General features: G+C 36.2%; 1 protein-coding gene across 2 annotated transcripts in view; it reads right to left on the bottom strand.

Moving 5' to 3' along the window:
* Positions 1–15,447, bottom strand: part of LOC107721549 (serine/threonine-protein phosphatase 2B catalytic subunit alpha isoform-like) — a 46,747-nt gene extending 31,300 nt beyond the window's left edge. Inside the window, exons 1-3 of one of the 2 annotated variants that reach the window (XM_016529625.1) lie at positions 14,611–15,447; positions 5,593–5,790; positions 3,094–3,218 (exon numbers count right to left, since the gene is read on the bottom strand). In XM_016529625.1, coding sequence (XP_016385111.1) covers positions 3,094–3,218; positions 5,593–5,790; positions 14,611–14,665 — 378 coding nt within the window. In that variant the 5' untranslated portion in view covers positions 14,666–15,447. The remainder of the gene's footprint in view (positions 1–3,093; positions 3,219–5,592; positions 5,791–14,610) is intronic. The other variant, XM_016529626.1, reaches the window with a different exon arrangement.
* Positions 15,448–18,985: the final 3,538 nt, after the last annotated feature.

Genomic DNA, 18,985 nt, shown 5'->3' with positions numbered 1-18,985 from the left:
GTTGTTATAGAAACAGTCAGCGCTCTGAGACGCGCGCTTATTACTGCGCATGCGCACTGACTGATCTAGCCTGAAAAATAAGCTTTTTATAATGCTATTTGAGCAAAATAAACAACATTTATGACACAGTTGTTGTCAGATTTCTTTCGTGATTTCAAATATGAAATTTAATCGCAAGCTTACTAAACAGTTTTGGAGAATTTGATGTTTCCCCATTCAAAGAGATAGGAGTTGCACTTGTATGCCCGAGAGGCATTTCAAAGATGGCCACCGAGTGACATGACTTGCCTTAAAGGGACTTTGCCCCAACTTAAGAGTTCCCCCAGTGAATTTTGGCCATTTCCACCACTGACAATAACCATAGTTTAACCATGGTATTTTTTAGTAAAACTATGGTTATACAAATGTCAATATGCTAAAAAAATAAAAACATGGTTACTACACTTTTACTATAGTAAAACCATGGTTAATTTTCGTAAGGGAAAACTATCAATTATTAATGCAAACAACTATTATCAATCAACTATTAATTAAATATATTTTATTTAGCTGTCTTAATTGTTTACATTTTTATATTGCATTATCTTCTTGTTGATCCACCATTCCCATTTACAACTATGCGTGTTTGCAGCGTAAAAACATGGGTTGATTTTCACACTGGTATGATCAAACAGCAACCCATCCAGCAGGAGGCGCTTTTGAAGCGGCAGAAATACTGCGGTTTCCCCGGTAACGGCAATAAACAAAGCAGTGCAGCAGCTGACTTGTTTATTTAATAAATTCATAGCTTTCTGAAATTTAATCGTCACATTAGGCCATATCACAATTCTTGTCTTTCTTGTCCCCAAATTTAAGACCCCTTGAAATCATAATTAAGACTTTTTATGGCCTTAAATTTGATACAACTAAATGTAAGACTTTTTAAGCACCCGCGGAAACCCTGCTACCTCTCGGACAAGTTTCCTACATTACATTTTTGTACATAAAACACACAATACGGACATTGATGCACAAACATGAATTTGTTCTACATATCTAAAGTATATAAAAAGAATAAACCAGTCTGACAATCTCCATAATTTAGCTTAAATTGTGAAACTGACAGGCTCTGCTGTTCACAAGGGAACATTTTAAGCTCTGGACTACATGACGACATAATAGGTGCTTATAATAAACACTGAATACTAAGGAAGTTTAAAAGCAAGTAAGCCTTCATATCATGTAGTCACAGCGTGATTAAGTGAACTTGTTTCTCCACTCTTTAAAAATAGAAAAAGAATTGAAAACAACACTAAAGAATTGACTCCAGTGTTGATGCTAGAAATAAGGAATCAAGAAGTCGATTCTAAAAAATGTGGAATCGAACAGCCCTACTACAACTCAGCTCTTTTTTTCCTTGATCTGCTCAATGTTACATAGGCATGCTAATTCAACGTTAAGGCAAAGCAAATCCTAATACCTCATCCTTTCAGACCAGCCACTGTAACTATGTAAAAGATGACAGTTTCCCCAAATTCTGGAAACTACATGACTAAATGCAATTGTTGACCAACAAATCTTTATTGGAGATATTATGGCATAATCTGCTTTACCTCTCTTTTGTGCTCATGTGTGGCAGTTGATGCACTGTTGGTAATGTGGCAGTGTAGCCAGTGATAATGCCTTAACAGATGGTTCAGAGAAGATGTCAGATTCTCAGCCAAGTAAGAATGAACCCAGCCTTGCATGCAAATACATATCCCCACTGGAACAATCACAAATCCCTAAATACTAATCTACTCTATAATAATAGAGTATCAGGAAAAACACTGGTGTTAGGGTAAAGATATGGTTAGGGTAAACTACATAGACTGAACAAGACAGGCAGAATAAGACTCTTACTTAATGGCCCAGATGGAACCTGCACTGACACACTAGCTTTCAAAAGTTTGAGGTCAGTAAGATTTTTTTTTTTTTTAAGAAATTAATACTTTTATTCAGCAAGGACACATGAAATCAAAAGTGATAGTAAATACATTTATTTATGAAGGTTATTTAGGATTTTTATTTTCAATAAATGCTGCTCATTTCAAGCAATCGTGACAAAAACTTATCACAGTTTCAACAAAAATATTAAAGGTGCATTAAGCGATTTTTGAAAAACGTCGGACCAAGCCCCAAAACAAACTCGCAGCCAATCAGCAGTAAGGGGTGTGTCTAGTAATGAAAGGGAGAAGAGAGCGCTCAGTGAGTGCACAGGACGGATATTAGCAGATTGACTATAGATAGCGAGAGATGGCAGATAAAAATAGAGGAAAATTTCAGAGGAACAAAACATTAAAAAGAAGGGTTACGATCAGGCAAGAGGTAGGACCCACGTAAATACTGGAGCAGCTTCCAGCGGTTGAGAGAACTCAAGGAGCGGGAAGGCCTGGAATCGGACGCAGAGGTTGCTTTGTTTCTTCTTGATAAGTGAGTTATGTTGATTTAGATTTTTCACACAACTATTCTGTGTTGGCTTTTGCTTGAATATGATTGGATGGCAGTCATAGCAGATTCTGCCATCGTCGCTGCCATTGTGAATGTACGTGTGGGGCGGAGTTATCAAAATGGGGCGAGGTCCTGTTGGGGTATGGGTGTGTTTGTTTTGGTGCTTTCAAATATCAACATCATTTGGCAAAAATTGCTTAGTGCACCTTTAAGCAGCACAACTGTTGTCAACTTTGATAATAATAAGAAATGTTTCTTGAGCACCCAATCGAATTTTTACTGTATTTTTGATCAAATAAATGCAGCCTTGGTGAGCATAAGAGATTTCTTTTAAAATCATTCAAAAAAGGTTTTGAATGGCAGTATATCGGCGAGAAATCAAAAACAATGTGTTAAAGCTACTTTGAGTGTACTACACACTTATTAGTGGCTAAATACATAAACATGTTAGCCTAAATATTGAAAAATAAATAAATAAATGCACAAATGACTGTGGAAATGTAGAAATCTTTGAATAACAGGGTTTCAGTGTCCAGTGGGAATCTGTGAACCTGATTTCTGCAGGTGCAGATTCTATGTGGGCCTCTTGTTGTAGATTATTTCAGTCGAAGAACACGCACTCACCTCAATACTGAAGTATCCTCTGTCCACATAATCGCCCAGGAAGAGATAGCGCGTGTTGTCGGGGGAACCACCAACTTCAAAGAGCTTCATGAGGTCGAAGAACTGTCCGTGAACGTCACCACATACTACAGGTAAAAAGGAAGCACAACAAAAGCTTAACATGATGCATCACTTTCAGTGAATGGTACTTAATGCCTGCCTCATACTGAAATCAATGGCAATTGTAAGCAAAGTGAACGGTAAAAGTTTTTTTGTATCACATCACATTTAACACAAATGCCATAGAGATAATGGACTGGACGGAGACCAAACACTTCACATAAATCCATCCTACCTGCATCATCTAGCCAGCAACGGCCACATGTACAAGACTGCACTGTCACTTAGCAACAACGACACTATATCTGAAAATACAGAGGCTGGATCCATTTATAAAACAGGCTGTATCTAGAGCCAGAGGGGTTTGTGACATCTATTAATTCGTGTTCAAAGGCAGTAATATCTATAGAGGACAGATGAGCTCTAATTCATCTGCATCATAAAATACTGTGGCATGACGCACACAACAGCTCGAAGAATTAAACCTTGAAACACAACATCTTCATCAAATAATTGAGTAAGTTTAACAAGCTTTCTGTTTGTCACTGATAAGGCCCATCTGAATTTAAGATTACCCAGATGCGATGCAGATTCTTGTGTATAATCTGTAAACTCCCATTATACGATTTCCTGTCACTCTCTTCTATCTATCTGTCAAATAAAAGAAGCAAAAGCCCATAACTAATTTACTATTATGCAATTTCTCATAAACCAGTGTGATTAGAGATGGGTCAAAATGGTTGACTAATTTTCCAACATCTAAATAAGCAATTATTGAGGTCGACTGGTTTATATAACCTAGACTTAACTTTTTTAAAATATATTTTAGCGTCTTTAATTAGTGTGCTCGTAAAACCAATGTGCACAGTAAAACCTTCTTTAAAAAGTTTACATTCGTCATGAATTTAAAATTATTACTACTACAATTATCGACAAGTGAATTTAGGCAATACAAATTTACAGTATGAAAAGAATGAAAAGTATATGTAGTATGAAAAAACTAGTGCTGTCAAATCGATTAATCGCGATTAATCACATCCAAAATAAAAGTTTGTGTTTACATAATATATGTGTGTGTACTGTGTATATTTAAATACACACACATACATGTATATATTTAAGAAATATTAAATGTATACATATTTATATTATACATAATATAAATGTATATTATACATACAGTAATATAATATTTATATTATACATAATATAAATTCAATAGATTTACATTATACATAAATATAATATATATTACATATATTTCTTAAATATGTATGTGTATACATATAAATATACACAGTACACGCACACATATATTATGTAAATACAAACTTTTATTTCGGATGCGATTAATTGCGATTAATCGATTTGACAGCACTAGAAAAAACAGATATTCTTTTCAAAATTTGCTAAAATTACATTTAACAGTGTTCTTAAATTATTAGTGTTTTTAAAAATTAACTTTAAGTAAGCTTTAGATGACAAGGGGTGCTGTGTGTACATTAATGAGGAAAAAAAATTAACTTAAATGATTTTAGCAAATGGCTGCAATATAACAAAGAGTGAAAAATTTAAGGGGGTCTGAATACTTTCCGTACCCACTGTATATAGGGGAAATGAGCATGCACAATTAAATATCCAATATTGCTCGACTGATAGAAAATCAATCGATCAATTAAAAATCTATTTAAAAGCTGCAACCCTAAAATCACGCATCCCTCATTTTTTTAATAGTAAAGTTGAATGTAGACAGGAAAGTGGCTTAATTCAATCAGGGTCAGGTGCACTCAAAACCAGACATAATATGAAAGTCTTCCTTTAGAGCAAATTAGCTGACTTGCCATTCAGGCAACCCTCCATTTAGTTGATTGGTTTTTGCACATCCCTCCTAGTGTCCACTGAAGCATCACTGACCACATTCCGCTGCAGGATCTGTGACAGTTTCCTGTGTTGCGCTCCACTGATCTGCAGAGAGCATCTCCAAATGAGTTTGCCGCAGCTGATTCTCCACAGTGACAGTTTGTAACACTAAATCAGGTAATCTCTGCAAAGAACTCAACAGCAATGCCAATATGGTGTGCCTGATGAAAACGGTTTTCACAGATGGAGTATGGGCCTACTTGAAAGGTTACTTATCAACCAAACCAATCGTTTTATGATTTATTATTTTATTGTTGGCTAAAGGTACACACACTGATGCCAATTAAGTGTAATAATGAATATTTGAAATGTTGCATGAAGTTTCCATGAGGAAAAAAAACACCTTTTTTGGAGCATTTTTTCTTAGGAACTAGATTCAGCCACAGCAGAACAAAACCACAAGTCAGAACAAAGTGCGTTTTAATCAAGACAGATGGTCATCTCCCTCAAGCCCTACTAAAGATGCTCTTGCTTTCTTACCAGTGATTGGAGCCTCCACCTCTAGCATGCACTTCTCCTGCCTTAGGATGCTGGCACCCTCGTTTATGATGCGCAGCGCAACGTCCTCCTCCACACGTCCCTCTTTGATCAAATGGTTCTTCAGTATCTCAGCATTGGGCTTACCATCCACATATAGGTCCTTCACTGTCAGCCGCTGGTGAGGGGGCAGTGGCACTGCTGTAGGTACAATAAGAGCAAAATATCAGTTGATAATGTGCTCAACTTTTACAACATTAGCAAGGCAGCTGCAAGTATGGAAAACAAGCTTCAGTCATAGAAAAGAGGAGGTACAAAGTATGCCCACTACGAGTGATAAAGAGCCAATATAAAAGAGTTAAGGAATAAAAGGTCATTTAATTATTCAAACATTATGTTAATAAATCACTTTTTAAATGGACAAATGAATAGACATACACTACATTTCAAAAGTTTGGGGTCAGTAAGATTTTTTTTTGTTTTTGAAAGTCTCTTATGCTCACCAAGGGTGAATTTATTTGATAACAAATACAGTAAAACAGAAATGAAATTATTTCAATTTAAAATAACTGTTTTCCATTTTAAATGGGTTCTATTATGCTTTTTCACTTTTTGTATTTTAGCCAGTGTGTAGTGTGTATGTTTGGGCATAAAAAAGATCTACAAAGTTACAAATCTCAAAGTCCACTCCAAAGGGAGATATTTCATTTTTAAAAAATCCCTTTTCAAGAACAACGAACTGCTCGTTTGGACTACAGCGTTGTTTTCCGGGTTTTGTGATGTCACAAAGTGGCCCATTAGAATATTAAAATAATTCCCGCCTACGGGAACAAGACGACGACGACGAAGTGCTGCTGAAGCATCAAGTTTTCACAAGTTATTACACAAGAACCTGAATAATTATGTATGTAAATATGTATGTTACAATTATGAAAACGTTTTTTATAAATTGCTGACAGTACAATACTGGACAATGATGTAATCTGCAGAATTTACACTTCAATTATGAGACTGTGGTATAAATAAATTCAACTGTATAATAGTTTCACTGCTATTCATGTTATAATGTTAGAATTAAAGAAAAATAAACATAATACATATTACCGTTGCACTTATCTGTACATAGTAAATGCATTTATTTTTAAGCGGTTGTTTACATCCTATCTAAAACGTGATTTAGCCACAAAAAGAAAAAATAAAGTTAACACTCTAATATGTCTTGCAATACCTGTGCGTGCAAAGGTTCTGCGCGATCCTCTTGTTCAATATTCTCGGGGTCTGAATCCGGCTCAAATTGATATGGCAATATTGACGCCATCCTTAACTAAACCGGAGTAGACAGAACTTGCTGCTTTGGCAAGCGGCGGGGCAGTACTGAAACACCGTCTAAGCTGTTCGCCAATCACAACGCACTGGGACAGCAAACCAAGCACAACACATTTCGTGTTTCGGAAGGCGGGCCTTCATCAAAGTCGGAACTAATCGAGCCGTTTGTGCCAGGCTGGGGAGAAAGTTATTGTAATAATGCAAATTATGTGAAAAATAATGTGTTTTTTGAACCACCAAGCATGAGAGCATGTTCTAGTACATCCCTAAAACAAAATCAAGACTTTGCAAAAAAAGAGCATAATAGGACCCCTTTAATATATTTTAAAATGTAATTTATTCTGTGATATCAAAGTAAAATTTTCAGCAGCCATTACTCCAGGCTTCAGAGTCACATGATCCTTAAGAAATCATTTTAATATGCTGTCTTGGTGCTCAAGAAACTTATCAATTTTGAAAACAGTTGTGCTGCTTGATATTTTTGTTGAAACCTGGATATATTTCTTCAGGCTACTTTGATGAATAGAAACAGCATTTGATTTGAAATAAAAACAATATTAAAAACGTTGTAACAGTCACTTATGATCAACTTTATGCATTAAATTCCTTCCATTACCGTTTTTTTTCTATCCATTAATTCATCACATTTGGATGTACATCACAATACAAAAAAAGATCTGTCGTTTCACTGCGACTAACTGCATTTTAAAACAAAGTATTACATTTTTATTAATTTATCAAAAAATATTAATTTATATTACAAGTAGTAACTTTACCAGTTAGACAAAATGGTATATTATTAGCCATTTATAAGTTATTGGTCATAACAAGAAAGTAATAATCAGTTCTTCCCTAAAACCACTGCACACGTTTGTTGATGAAAACATTTGCACATCGCTTAGTGACTCTTGCTCCAAAGGATGTATCTTTAAAGAAGAAAAAAAAAAGGTTGTAGACAGTGTATTTTCAGATCTGCTCTTTATTAGTTTGAGCTGTTCTCTGGAGTATCATGACATTTGCTGCTGCTGGGGCTAATAAGAAAAGTTATGGTATCATGAGGATTCTATTGATTCAGCTCTCAGGTTTAACCTTCACAGACGTGAAAGGATCCCGAGATGTCACGCAGTAATCCCTCACCTGCGCTGAACTTCCAGGTAATCTAACTCCACCAAATCCCTCAGCAAAAGTTGCCATAGAGAAGGGCTGCGGCTCAAGACGTGTTCAATAATGAGAATTTTGGATGATTCATGGTTCCTTAGAAGCTTAAGAGCTTCTAGATGATGTAAACAGATGTTTTTAAAGATAAAAAGCATAGATTTATCAAGAGCTGCTAATATCTGTCTTTTCTGTCTCCGTACCCTCTGAAGAGTTCATTATTGAATGAAGTGAGGAGCGTGTTGAAGTTCTCAAACACCATGAAGAAAACAGGAAGCTGTGTGAACAGCCAGGGCCACTGGCACAGTCTTTTCCCCCAAGTCTATCACAAAAGCTACAGTTGATGCTGCTGCTTCCACCGCGACCTCATTTGCATGCAACTGCCATAGTGTATTTTGGCTGCTCAGCCTCCGGCTCCGAATGTCTGCTTGATCGATAGCCAGTGAGAGCCCATATGTTTCAAAGGAAGTCAGACTTGATCGTAATTTTATGGAAAGTGGGTTTTAAAACTGTGGTGTGATTGGTGATGCTGAAGGACATGTAACTAAAGACATCTGCAAAGCATTCAGAGGGAACAAGTAGCTGTCTGGCGGAACCGCAAGGTGCACCGAGTCAGACTTTGCCAACGCTCCCGTTAATCTGGCGGTTCTATTAAACGTGCCCAGAATGCCAGAGCAAATGATGTCTGAGCCCTCAACCATTAGGGATTCAAATCAAGCCACTCGATCCCACAACCAATCAGCAGCGTATCTGTACGAGGACACTGAAATGTCTCATTAAAACAGATGTCATGGTTTCAAACTTTTCATGTTCAGACAAAAATTCCCAGCATTCCAAAACTTGGCAAATGACAGTTTATGAAGGATCTCTTAGAGACCGGCTCCAAAAGGGAGTCAATCCCATAGAACGCCCATGTTAAAATGCCCAACTTTACAGTAGAAAAAAATATGTTTACAGCCTGGTACAAAAAGTGGTTTTGGTCTATATAGTTCATTTTGCCCTTCATGACAACTGTGAGGGCGTGAGTTTTTATTTTATTAAGCCTTAAAGTTACGCGTAATTAAGGGCGTGGCCACTTGAGTGACAGGTGGATTGCTGCTGATGTCACCACCGTCGAGCTAGGCGGGCGAGGTTTCAGTAACCAGCTCCACCCACGTCCCGCCTCTTTGCCCATTTTCGATTACCCGGGAGGGACGTTTGCGCGAATATGAACGTGGTTTTGCGCTGCTCGTCAGTGAACAACGGCTCTGTGTAGTTAATGCTGCTCAATGTGAAAGCACGCACGTGATGGAGATTTACCACTGATTACAGAACCGGCTTTTACCACTGATTTCCGCCCACTTTGGGCTTCAAAAATGCTCTTCAGAAACCTACGGGTGACATCACGGACCCTAGGCATGTGTCAATATTTATAAAGTGCTTCAGTTTAAGACATCACTATTGACAAATTAATCAATTAGAAGACATTCTGTTTAAGTTTTTTTTCCCCCCATTCGTTAAATTCAATTCCGAGCAGCTGCTGTTTTTTTTTTTTCAGTAACCATGGAAACAATGCAAGCTGCACAACAGATTTGACACCTGAAGCAAAATAGCTACTACTGAAATTTTTAATTGTGAAGGATCCATTTACTAATATATACTGTAAAGGCGGCTGTATATTTTCATTTACAAAGACCGACAGAGTGAGGGAAAATATGACGAATTATATTATAAACAAAACAAAAAAACAAAACGGGACATAACTTTCTACCTACTGTTAATGTTAGATATGTGACCATAAATACTGTTTAAAAGTTTATACATATAGCAAAAACAGTATTATTGGGAAATATTATTACACTGTAAAATTACGTTTCAATTTTAATATACTTTAAAACTTTCATTAATTCCTGTAATGGCAAAGCTCAATTTTCAGCAGCCATTACTCCAGTCTTCAGTTCAGTGTCACATGATCCTTCAGAAACCATTCTAATATTCTGATCTGGTGCTCAACATGTCTTATTATTATCAATGCTGAAAACAGTTGTGTTGCCTAATATTTTAGCAGAAACTATGATCAAGAAACAAGAACAAGTAAGTAATAATCAACTTATTGGTTTGAAAACTCCTGCATGAAAATAAGATACCGTAGAAGTGAAAGTTTTTTCTGCAATAACAATAAATAATATTCAAAATTGATATGGTCTCATTTAATTTAAATGTATTTTCGCTTTGGATAGAAATATCTGTCAAAAGCATTAATTGTTATTTAAGAAGAAATGATGACTGAAGACTATGGTAAAAGACAATCTAACACTTCCGCTTTTGGCATGAAGACATAACCCAAACATTACAATCATTATGATATCCTCAGGAGAAAGCATGTCTACGAAAACCTTAAAAAAAAAGAAAGTTGTGCTATCATGACGCATGGCTGAACAGGGTTGATCTTAGCAGAACGCAGCAGATTTATGTGTATATATATATATATATATATGCTTATTATACAATAAACGTAATGTATTTTTTTCTACAGATATAATCAACTTTAAATCCATAGTTTTATATTTCAACATTGTTTTTAATAGGGCTGCATGATAAATCGCATGCGATATTTAACGCGCATCTTATCAGTAAAGCTGGTTCTGTAATCAGCGGTAAATCTCCATCACGTGCGTGCTTTCACATTGAGCAGCATTAACTACACAGAGCCGTTGTTCACTGACGAGCAGCGCAAAAAATTGCGCGAATATGAACGTGGTTTTGCGCTGCTCGTCAGTGAACAACGGCTCTGTGTAGTTAATGCTGCTCAATGTGAAAGCACGCACGTGATGGAGATTTACCACTGATTACAGAACCGGCTTTTACCACTGATTTCCGCCCACTTTGGGCTTCAAAAATGCTCTTCAGAAACCTACGGGTGACATCACGGACCCTAGGCATGTGTCAATATTTATAAAGTGCTTCAGTTTAAGACATCACTATTGACAAATTAATCAATTAGAAGACATTCTGTTTAAGTTTTTTTTCCCCCCATTCGTTAAATTCAATTCCGAGCAGCTGCTGTTTTTTTTTTTTCAGTAACCATGGAAACAATGCAAGCTGCACAACAGATTTGACACCTGAAGCAAAATAGCTACTACTGAAATTTTTAATTGTGAAGGATCCATTTACTAATATATACTGTAAAGGCGGCTGTATATTTTCATTTACAAAGACCGACAGAGTGAGGGAAAATATGACGAATTATATTATAAACAAAACAAAAAAACAAAACGGGACATAACTTTCTACCTACTGTTAATGTTAGATATGTGACCATAAATACTGTTTAAAAGTTTATACATATAGCAAAAACAGTATTATTGGGAAATATTATTACACTGTAAAATTACGTTTCAATTTTAATATACTTTAAAACTTTCATTAATTCCTGTAATGGCAAAGCTCAATTTTCAGCAGCCATTACTCCAGTCTTCAGTTCAGTGTCACATGATCCTTCAGAAACCATTCTAATATTCTGATCTGGTGCTCAACATGTCTTATTATTATCAATGCTGAAAACAGTTGTGTTGCCTAATATTTTAGCAGAAACTATGATCAAGAAACAAGAACAAGTAAGTAATAATCAACTTATTGGTTTGAAAACTCCTGCATGAAAATAAGATACCGTAGAAGTGAAAGTTTTTTCTGCAATAACTATTCAAAATATTCAAAATTGATATGGTCTCATTTAATTTAAATGTATTTTCGCTTTGGATAGAAATATCCATTAATTGTATTAATTGTTATTTAAGAAGAAATGATGACTGAAGACTATGGTAAAAGACAATCTAACACTTCCGCTTTTGGCATGAAGACATAAAAACACAGAACTCAGAGTTTTGAGAAAAAAGTCTCTCTTTATATCTTTCAATTCTTAACGCAGCAAATTTACATTAAAAAAAAAAAAAAAAAAAAAAATCATTTTTCAGCTCTTGTTCAGTTGGTCACACTTCTCCACACTAAATAAAATACTGTAAGCAGTAAGGAGATAATATGGAGAGAGAGGCGAGAGCGGACGACTACACCTCAGAGTTAAAGGCACAATATTTAAGATTAAGGTTTGGTGTAAAACACCAAAGACGCTTTAATATGTTGTGCGTTTTAATAGACCGGTGACGACCACACAGAGTAGCATTATAACAGAACTTTCAAATGTATCTAGTATGATAAAACACCGCTGCTTTTTTTCCCCACATACGCACGACCGGAAGAAGCGGAAGCAGTCGAGTGAGGAATAATAAAAGTATTCCACACTCAGTCACGGCGTCATCAAACTACGCCTTTGTCTCTTAGTTTATTTTGAATACGCATCCTCTAGCGGCGAAAATTACATATTGTGCCTTTAAGGATTTGTACAATATAAGCTCACTGTCATAAGGACATAAATGAACATTATCTATACTACTGAGGAGTATAAATAAACCGTAAGCAGCCCTGGGTCCACAACACAGCCTGGGAATAGTGACGGTAAGCTGGGTAGGAGCACTAAGAACAGATTAGGCAAAGCCTTTATTAGCCAGGGATTCCAGGTTCAGAGTCTGTTTATTTAGGGACTCCTCCTACTGCAAACAAGATCCTGACCCTAAAGTTCAAAAGAGAGGATGGAGGGTTAAGGCCGGTGTGGAGAAACGTCAACACATTCATGCTACAAAATTCTGTAGGATGCTTTTTAAACACAAATACAGTGAACACACAAATAATTTTACCGTCTTTTTCACAGATGATAGCGTCTAAAACATACAAAGAAAGACACATATGTGGCTAGAAGGGTTAGACACACAGATCCTCAATCTAAGTTTAAACATTTGCATATGACAGTTCTGAACCAAACGCTTTGCATTTCAGTGTTACCAAGGACAGGCTCTGCCTTCAGGATGATATTTCGTGCCACACAGATTCAGGGCTTTTTCAGCCCTGCATACAACTAGACACTAGGCAGGCTACAAGTGTTCACTCAAAACCTGGATATTTGAAATGCAAATTGGTTCCTGTGCTGACCTACTAATGTGCTATTAGCGTCTCTATTTTTTTCTTGCTTCTCAACCCAACAAAATAATCTTTTCAAACCCATTTGAAAGCATGAAGCAAAAGGTGGACATAAAACAGACCAAGAACACGGAGAATAGAAACTAAAGACACAATTTTTCAGCTTCTGTGACACTAGTCTTGTGTAACATCTGGTGATCAATGACTCAAATATGAGCAAATGCCCACAGAAAGTGTACAGTTCTGATGATAGTGAGCCCAGAGGTCTTATTAAATGTAATTTGGCTAGGTTTACTTGGTTTGACCTTATTGGGTAAACTGGTTACCTAGCCAAAATGAAGCATGAATAAAGTGAGTCTTATTTAGATCATTACTATTAAATAGCAAAAACTCTTGTTTTCCTTTACAATATTTTCCACAAAGCCAGAAATTTACGTAATCACAGATGGATCTAAGCAAAAACACTGTCTGAAATCTTTTTCAAATAAAAAAAAAAGTGTTCAGTATAACTAACATGTCATAACCTACGTTAGATGAAACAGGATTTAATTTCTCACGAAAATGAAAACATAATTGTGAGTGACAGATGTAAAGTCTGTTCAACAGGCTGTAAAGATTTTAACCTCACTGTTGCTCATTCAACTGACGCAATACAGAAAATATGTCTTTCCAAAAAATTCCTGGTGGCAAACCTCTGGAAATATGTGTTGACTATGTCTATCCCTCACTGCCTCATTTTCATTCTAATGAATATACTAAAAAAAAAATTTAAATAAGAAAATATTAAATAAATGTTTAATAAATATTTATATTAAATCAGTTAAATAACCCTGACTAAGGTCTAATTGTTTGTGAAACATTATCTGATATTAAGACCTACAGGAGGTTTGTGTCTGGAACCACCCTTTAAAACCACTACTGCATTCTAATTCACATGGTTTTCTAACTATAAACTATAACTACTGATAACAATGCAATAATTCTGACCTCATACACCAGATGTGCAGACAGAAATATTCATATTTCATATTTTACATAATATGAGTCTCAAGGGTCACTCCCACCTTCATAGGTACAGTCATGGCTGATCAATTTGATTGATTAAGGGTTGAAAAGTAATCCGTTGTATATTTATATTTACGATATAAATTAGGTGTGCAGGTAGATACAATGACGCCCTACTTTGAGTTGAAATGGGTGCACATGGTGAAAGAGCAATGGGATAATTTGTCGTCAATTCAAAAGGACTCGTGGCAAGATTACAAAACAATCTTTCTTCAATTTAGAGGTATAACTGCATTAACTGGATGTGAAAAATAAACCTTTTTGAAAAGTTGGGATCGGCAATCTACACGTTGTCGCGATGAAACACGTTGATATCGCAACAAAACCTGGAACAGCCGCCAGGCTGTCATGAAATGATTCAGATGAATCAAATGATTCACCAAAATACCAGGGTGGGAATCCATTAGAATCAATTGTAATTACCCGTCTAAACACTTCATGTAACACAAACCGAAATGAACTTACTTTTAATAATTCGTTCAGTGGTCGACAGCTTTTCTTTCGGCTCTTTGGTCGACATCTTCTCACAGTTCAGTCAGGATTTATTAGCCAGTAAATAAGCAAAGATATCCTCCGTGTTTCTTGGAAGAAGAGATCGCAAAGTGGCCAGCGACTCCAAAGGGTCCGAGAACAGTTCAAATTCAGACCAGCAGGTAACGTTAGTTTTAAAGCTCGAACACAGCTAATTTAGTCAACACTGAACAACAGTTGGGAACACGGGTCACAGGGCAGCATAATAACATGGCCAGCAGACACACCGACTCGAACGCTTGCCCTCGCTGACAGAAACACAACCAGCGATCGTCGTTGACAAGCTAGTAGAATCGAGCCAGGTCTTGGTGTTTTCCTGCTGACATTGACCTATCTATCTAGCAATCAGCCTTTCTCTTTCAGATATCTTGGGCTCGTGGCAGCGGGAGCCAGCGACACAAAATGATTAGGGTTTGGTGCGCAATCTTAAACGTTAATCCGATTTTCCACTTTTCAGAGTCAGAATGTCAACTCGCCAGTTTAGCTAGACACTCATAAGAGAGTTCGGCATAATAATAACGTGCCGAAACGCGCCGATTTGTCTTCATAAACATATGTCCTGTCGTGTGAGAACAGCGATTGCGCGATCTACCCGCCCACTCGAGCTAACCATATGGCTAGCAGTAATTTCCAATCACACTCTCGTTCCCAGCTCCTCAGATTAAACGGTAATCTCTAAACCTCAGACGGATTTCCTGCAATATGGCGGAGCTGTGGCTCTCGACGCGCTGGCGTAGGCGTGACGTAGCACGTAAAATTTGACACGTGCGATGCAGACGCTTAAATGGGTCGTGCTGGAGGTCCTCGGCGTGGTTAGGGCGCTATTGAGGCGGTGCTCTGGAGAGGAAAAAAGAAAAACTGCAAAGAGAAAGCAGTCCGTTAAAGTTAATGTGATGTGGATCTTTTAAACGCACACTGTAGGCCTGTTGCCACAAAGGATACACTTTTAGGAAGCACCTTTTTCTTTCCTTTTTCTATTTATTTATTTATTTTGTCAAAGATCTTACTGGGTACTGTATCATAGCATCATGTGTCATTTTATGTGCAGCACACTTCAGGCCATGAATGGGTAAAAAAAAAAAATTCAAACAAGCATTTACATGAGTTTGAATTTTTCTTGTGGTCAAAGGTAATTTAAAGTGTTTTTTGTAGTGATCACTATTTTTCAAATTGGGTCAGGGCACCCATGGGAAAGCAAGTGAGCTCAAAAGTAACTCAAAAGTAGTGTAATGCATTACAATTCAGAGACAGTAATATTGTAATGTAACTAATTACTTTCAAAAGACAGTAACTAGTAATATATAATGTATTACATTTTGGAAGTAACTTGCCCAACACTGGTGATTAAATTATTATTATTTAAATTCAAATAAAAAGATTTGAATTTAAATTTAAAAATTTAATTTGAATTTTTTACCAAAACATTTTTTGGGGGGCTGTCAATGTTAATGTTCACTTAAATTAGTATGTTTAATAAAATACAAATAAAATGTTCAATAAATTTGATTACAATTAAATCTAAACTAGTCAAGTGCAATAATTATATGTTTTTATTTTTCTCACATTTGTGTCATGTTTATAAAAAATATAGGAAAGTGTTAGTCTCAGATAATATTTTCCACAAAATATTTTAAATAATTATTTTTCAGCGTTAGCAAAAGCTGTAAATTATAAAATCATTTACCTACTGTATATGCAAAGTGGTTACTAAATATAATGCAAAACCACTACATTTATTGTATAAACACTTGTTAGTTGTATAATTAATTAGTTATAATTGATTGTAAACTCTCAATGTGTGCAAAAATCAGCTGTTTAACTGGTAAACAATATTTCAGCACCATTAGCAACTGCATGCACCCAATTTTTTTTTTAGCAAAAATACATGAATATCACATCACTGCTACTTTTCCTCTATCCTAAGAGCATTAAAACATTCATAAAATGAAAAGATTCATTTTAACTGCAAAACGTGGCTCAACTAGGGGGCCTCAGCAAACTTTGTGCTGTATGATGACAAATTATTAAATTATTATTAATATGCTCAGTTAATCTATCTTGTCTGATAAATAAAAAGGTAAGAAAACAAGCAGCTTTGTCATAATTACAACAGGAAAACCAAGTCGAAAAGGTTCAGAGAGGATGACGCTACTTTGTGTACTCCCTTGCATCCACTAGGGGGAGTCAAATTCGTTGTTAGATTTATACATGGAACTATATTGTATTTTCAATAATTAAAAAGAACATGACCCTCATTCCTGAATAAAATACATGGAGGTTGAACTCACAAAAAAGTGATGGGATATCATTTATTATCTTTAAAATAGAGATGTCAGTTCCATTTACCATGTCTACCACTTTCAGTAGACATTACCTAGCACTTAGTCTGCATATTTTACATTAGGAAAGTACAAAACACTATTTTATTGCCAGCAAACGCATACAGCTGAGTTACCTTTTACAAGCCTGGTGATCATTATCATTTCTAAGAAAAGAAAGACCATGTTGATACACACAAACAAACCATTTTTAAGAGTGGAAGCTGATTTTTCTAGATTGTTGGCATTCCGGTCATAGTACACAATAGTTTTCACAGGTATTTAGTCAATGTCTAGACATAATACAGCCTGATTCATGAGGAACCCAGATAATTCCACCTCTCGATCTGGTGCTCATCAGCATCAACATAATAAAGCAGATACCCAACCCAAGTCTGACAAACATGGAGTGATTTAATTCAAACAGAGCCTGCATAGTAACATCATCTGGGTTCAGCTCATTAAATGAATGTAGTAGCATCAGTGATTAAAGAGAGGACTTCATCCAAACAATGTTTCTATCATGTCAACTTCCTGAATTTGAGGCAACGTAATTATGGCTCTAACTGGTAAATCATAAACAATTGATATTTAGGTAAAGGGCACTTGTAAAGATATACCTGTGTAAACAGCATATATTTTGAAAAAGAAATTTCCAAACATTAATAAATTCGCTATAGAATAGGAAGGCAAGGAGTAATAGGAAGCACAAACACACTCCTCACCACAGTGAACAAGTCTTCATCTTAATACCCAGCATAGGCACAAAGTGGCTATTTCAGCGGTAGACACATGAACAGACACTGAAAACAGATCCAGGGTGAAAACAAAAGGCACGAATAAAGGTTATACTACATATTAAGGACAAAAAACAAGATATGATATGTAACAGACCAGATGGTGTAGGTAAGTCCAATTTTACCACTAAACTTATGGGCGAAAAAAAGTTATATGGTATGGCTATATTAGTTTGAATATATTAAATATCAATTAAAATGTGTGGGCTTATGGAAAGGAAACACATCTCCAATGAACATCTTCACGCCAGATGGCAAAAATAAACACAAGGATGATTATGGTGTTAGATATAAACATTAAAATGGTAAATTATGCATCAGCGACAGCTTAAGTATGCACGGTAATGACGGCATAAGCACGTATGCTTCACAAATGTTCACACTTAAGCCTAAAAAAAAAGATTTGCACATTTTTTTTCCACACATACTACCATTCACTTTCACGCCTTTCAAATTCTAGCCAAGAAGCTCCATCCATTAGCGCGAATCTGCTTGTATCCGAGACATAAAGCCCCTCTCCATCACCCAGTCTCATTCACCACATCAGTACCAAATGATTTCACTCAGATTTGTATTAAATCTGTTTTACTGCTACCAGCACAAAACTGGATCCACTGGAAAAACAAATAGCATATTTGGCTGCAGGTCTGAGAAAACCTGAAGAGCAAAATATGGTTTTGTTTCTTCCCCCCCAAAAAACTCAGCACAGTTCGGTCTCAGTCTGTTTGCATAGGCATTACCTTTTTGTTAAAGCAGCTTTTTCAGGTATGAAATGTCAGAAGTTATTAAAGTGGTTGAACTGACATACTAGCATGAACTTGACAACTCAAACAGAAATTAAAACATCAAATCGAAGCTCTTCATATCGGTCTAGTACGGCTGCACGATTAATCGAATGCAATTGTCATGTGCATCTTGTCAGTACAGCCGGTTCTGCGATTAGTAGTAAATCTCCATAACATGCTTTCAGATGGAGCAGCATTTACTACAGTACACAGAGCCGTAGTTCACTGACAAGCTACGCAAAATCGCGTTCATAATCGCAGACGATATAATCGCGTGATAATGAAATTGAAGAAATCGTTCTGCGATTATGAACGCTGTTTGCGTAGCTTGTCAGTAAACTACGGCTCTGTGTAGTAAATGCTGCTCCATCTGAAAGCATGTGAAAATACCACATTTAATAACATGTTT

This window comes from Sinocyclocheilus rhinocerous, unplaced genomic scaffold (genome assembly GCF_001515625.1).
Source record: "Sinocyclocheilus rhinocerous isolate Xijiao unplaced genomic scaffold, SAMN03320098_v1.1 scaffold1626, whole genome shotgun sequence".
Lineage (NCBI taxonomy): Eukaryota > Metazoa > Chordata > Actinopteri > Cypriniformes > Cyprinidae > Sinocyclocheilus > Sinocyclocheilus rhinocerous.
Note: the sequence above shows the minus strand (reverse complement) of the source record. Positions and strands in the feature narration are given on the sequence as shown.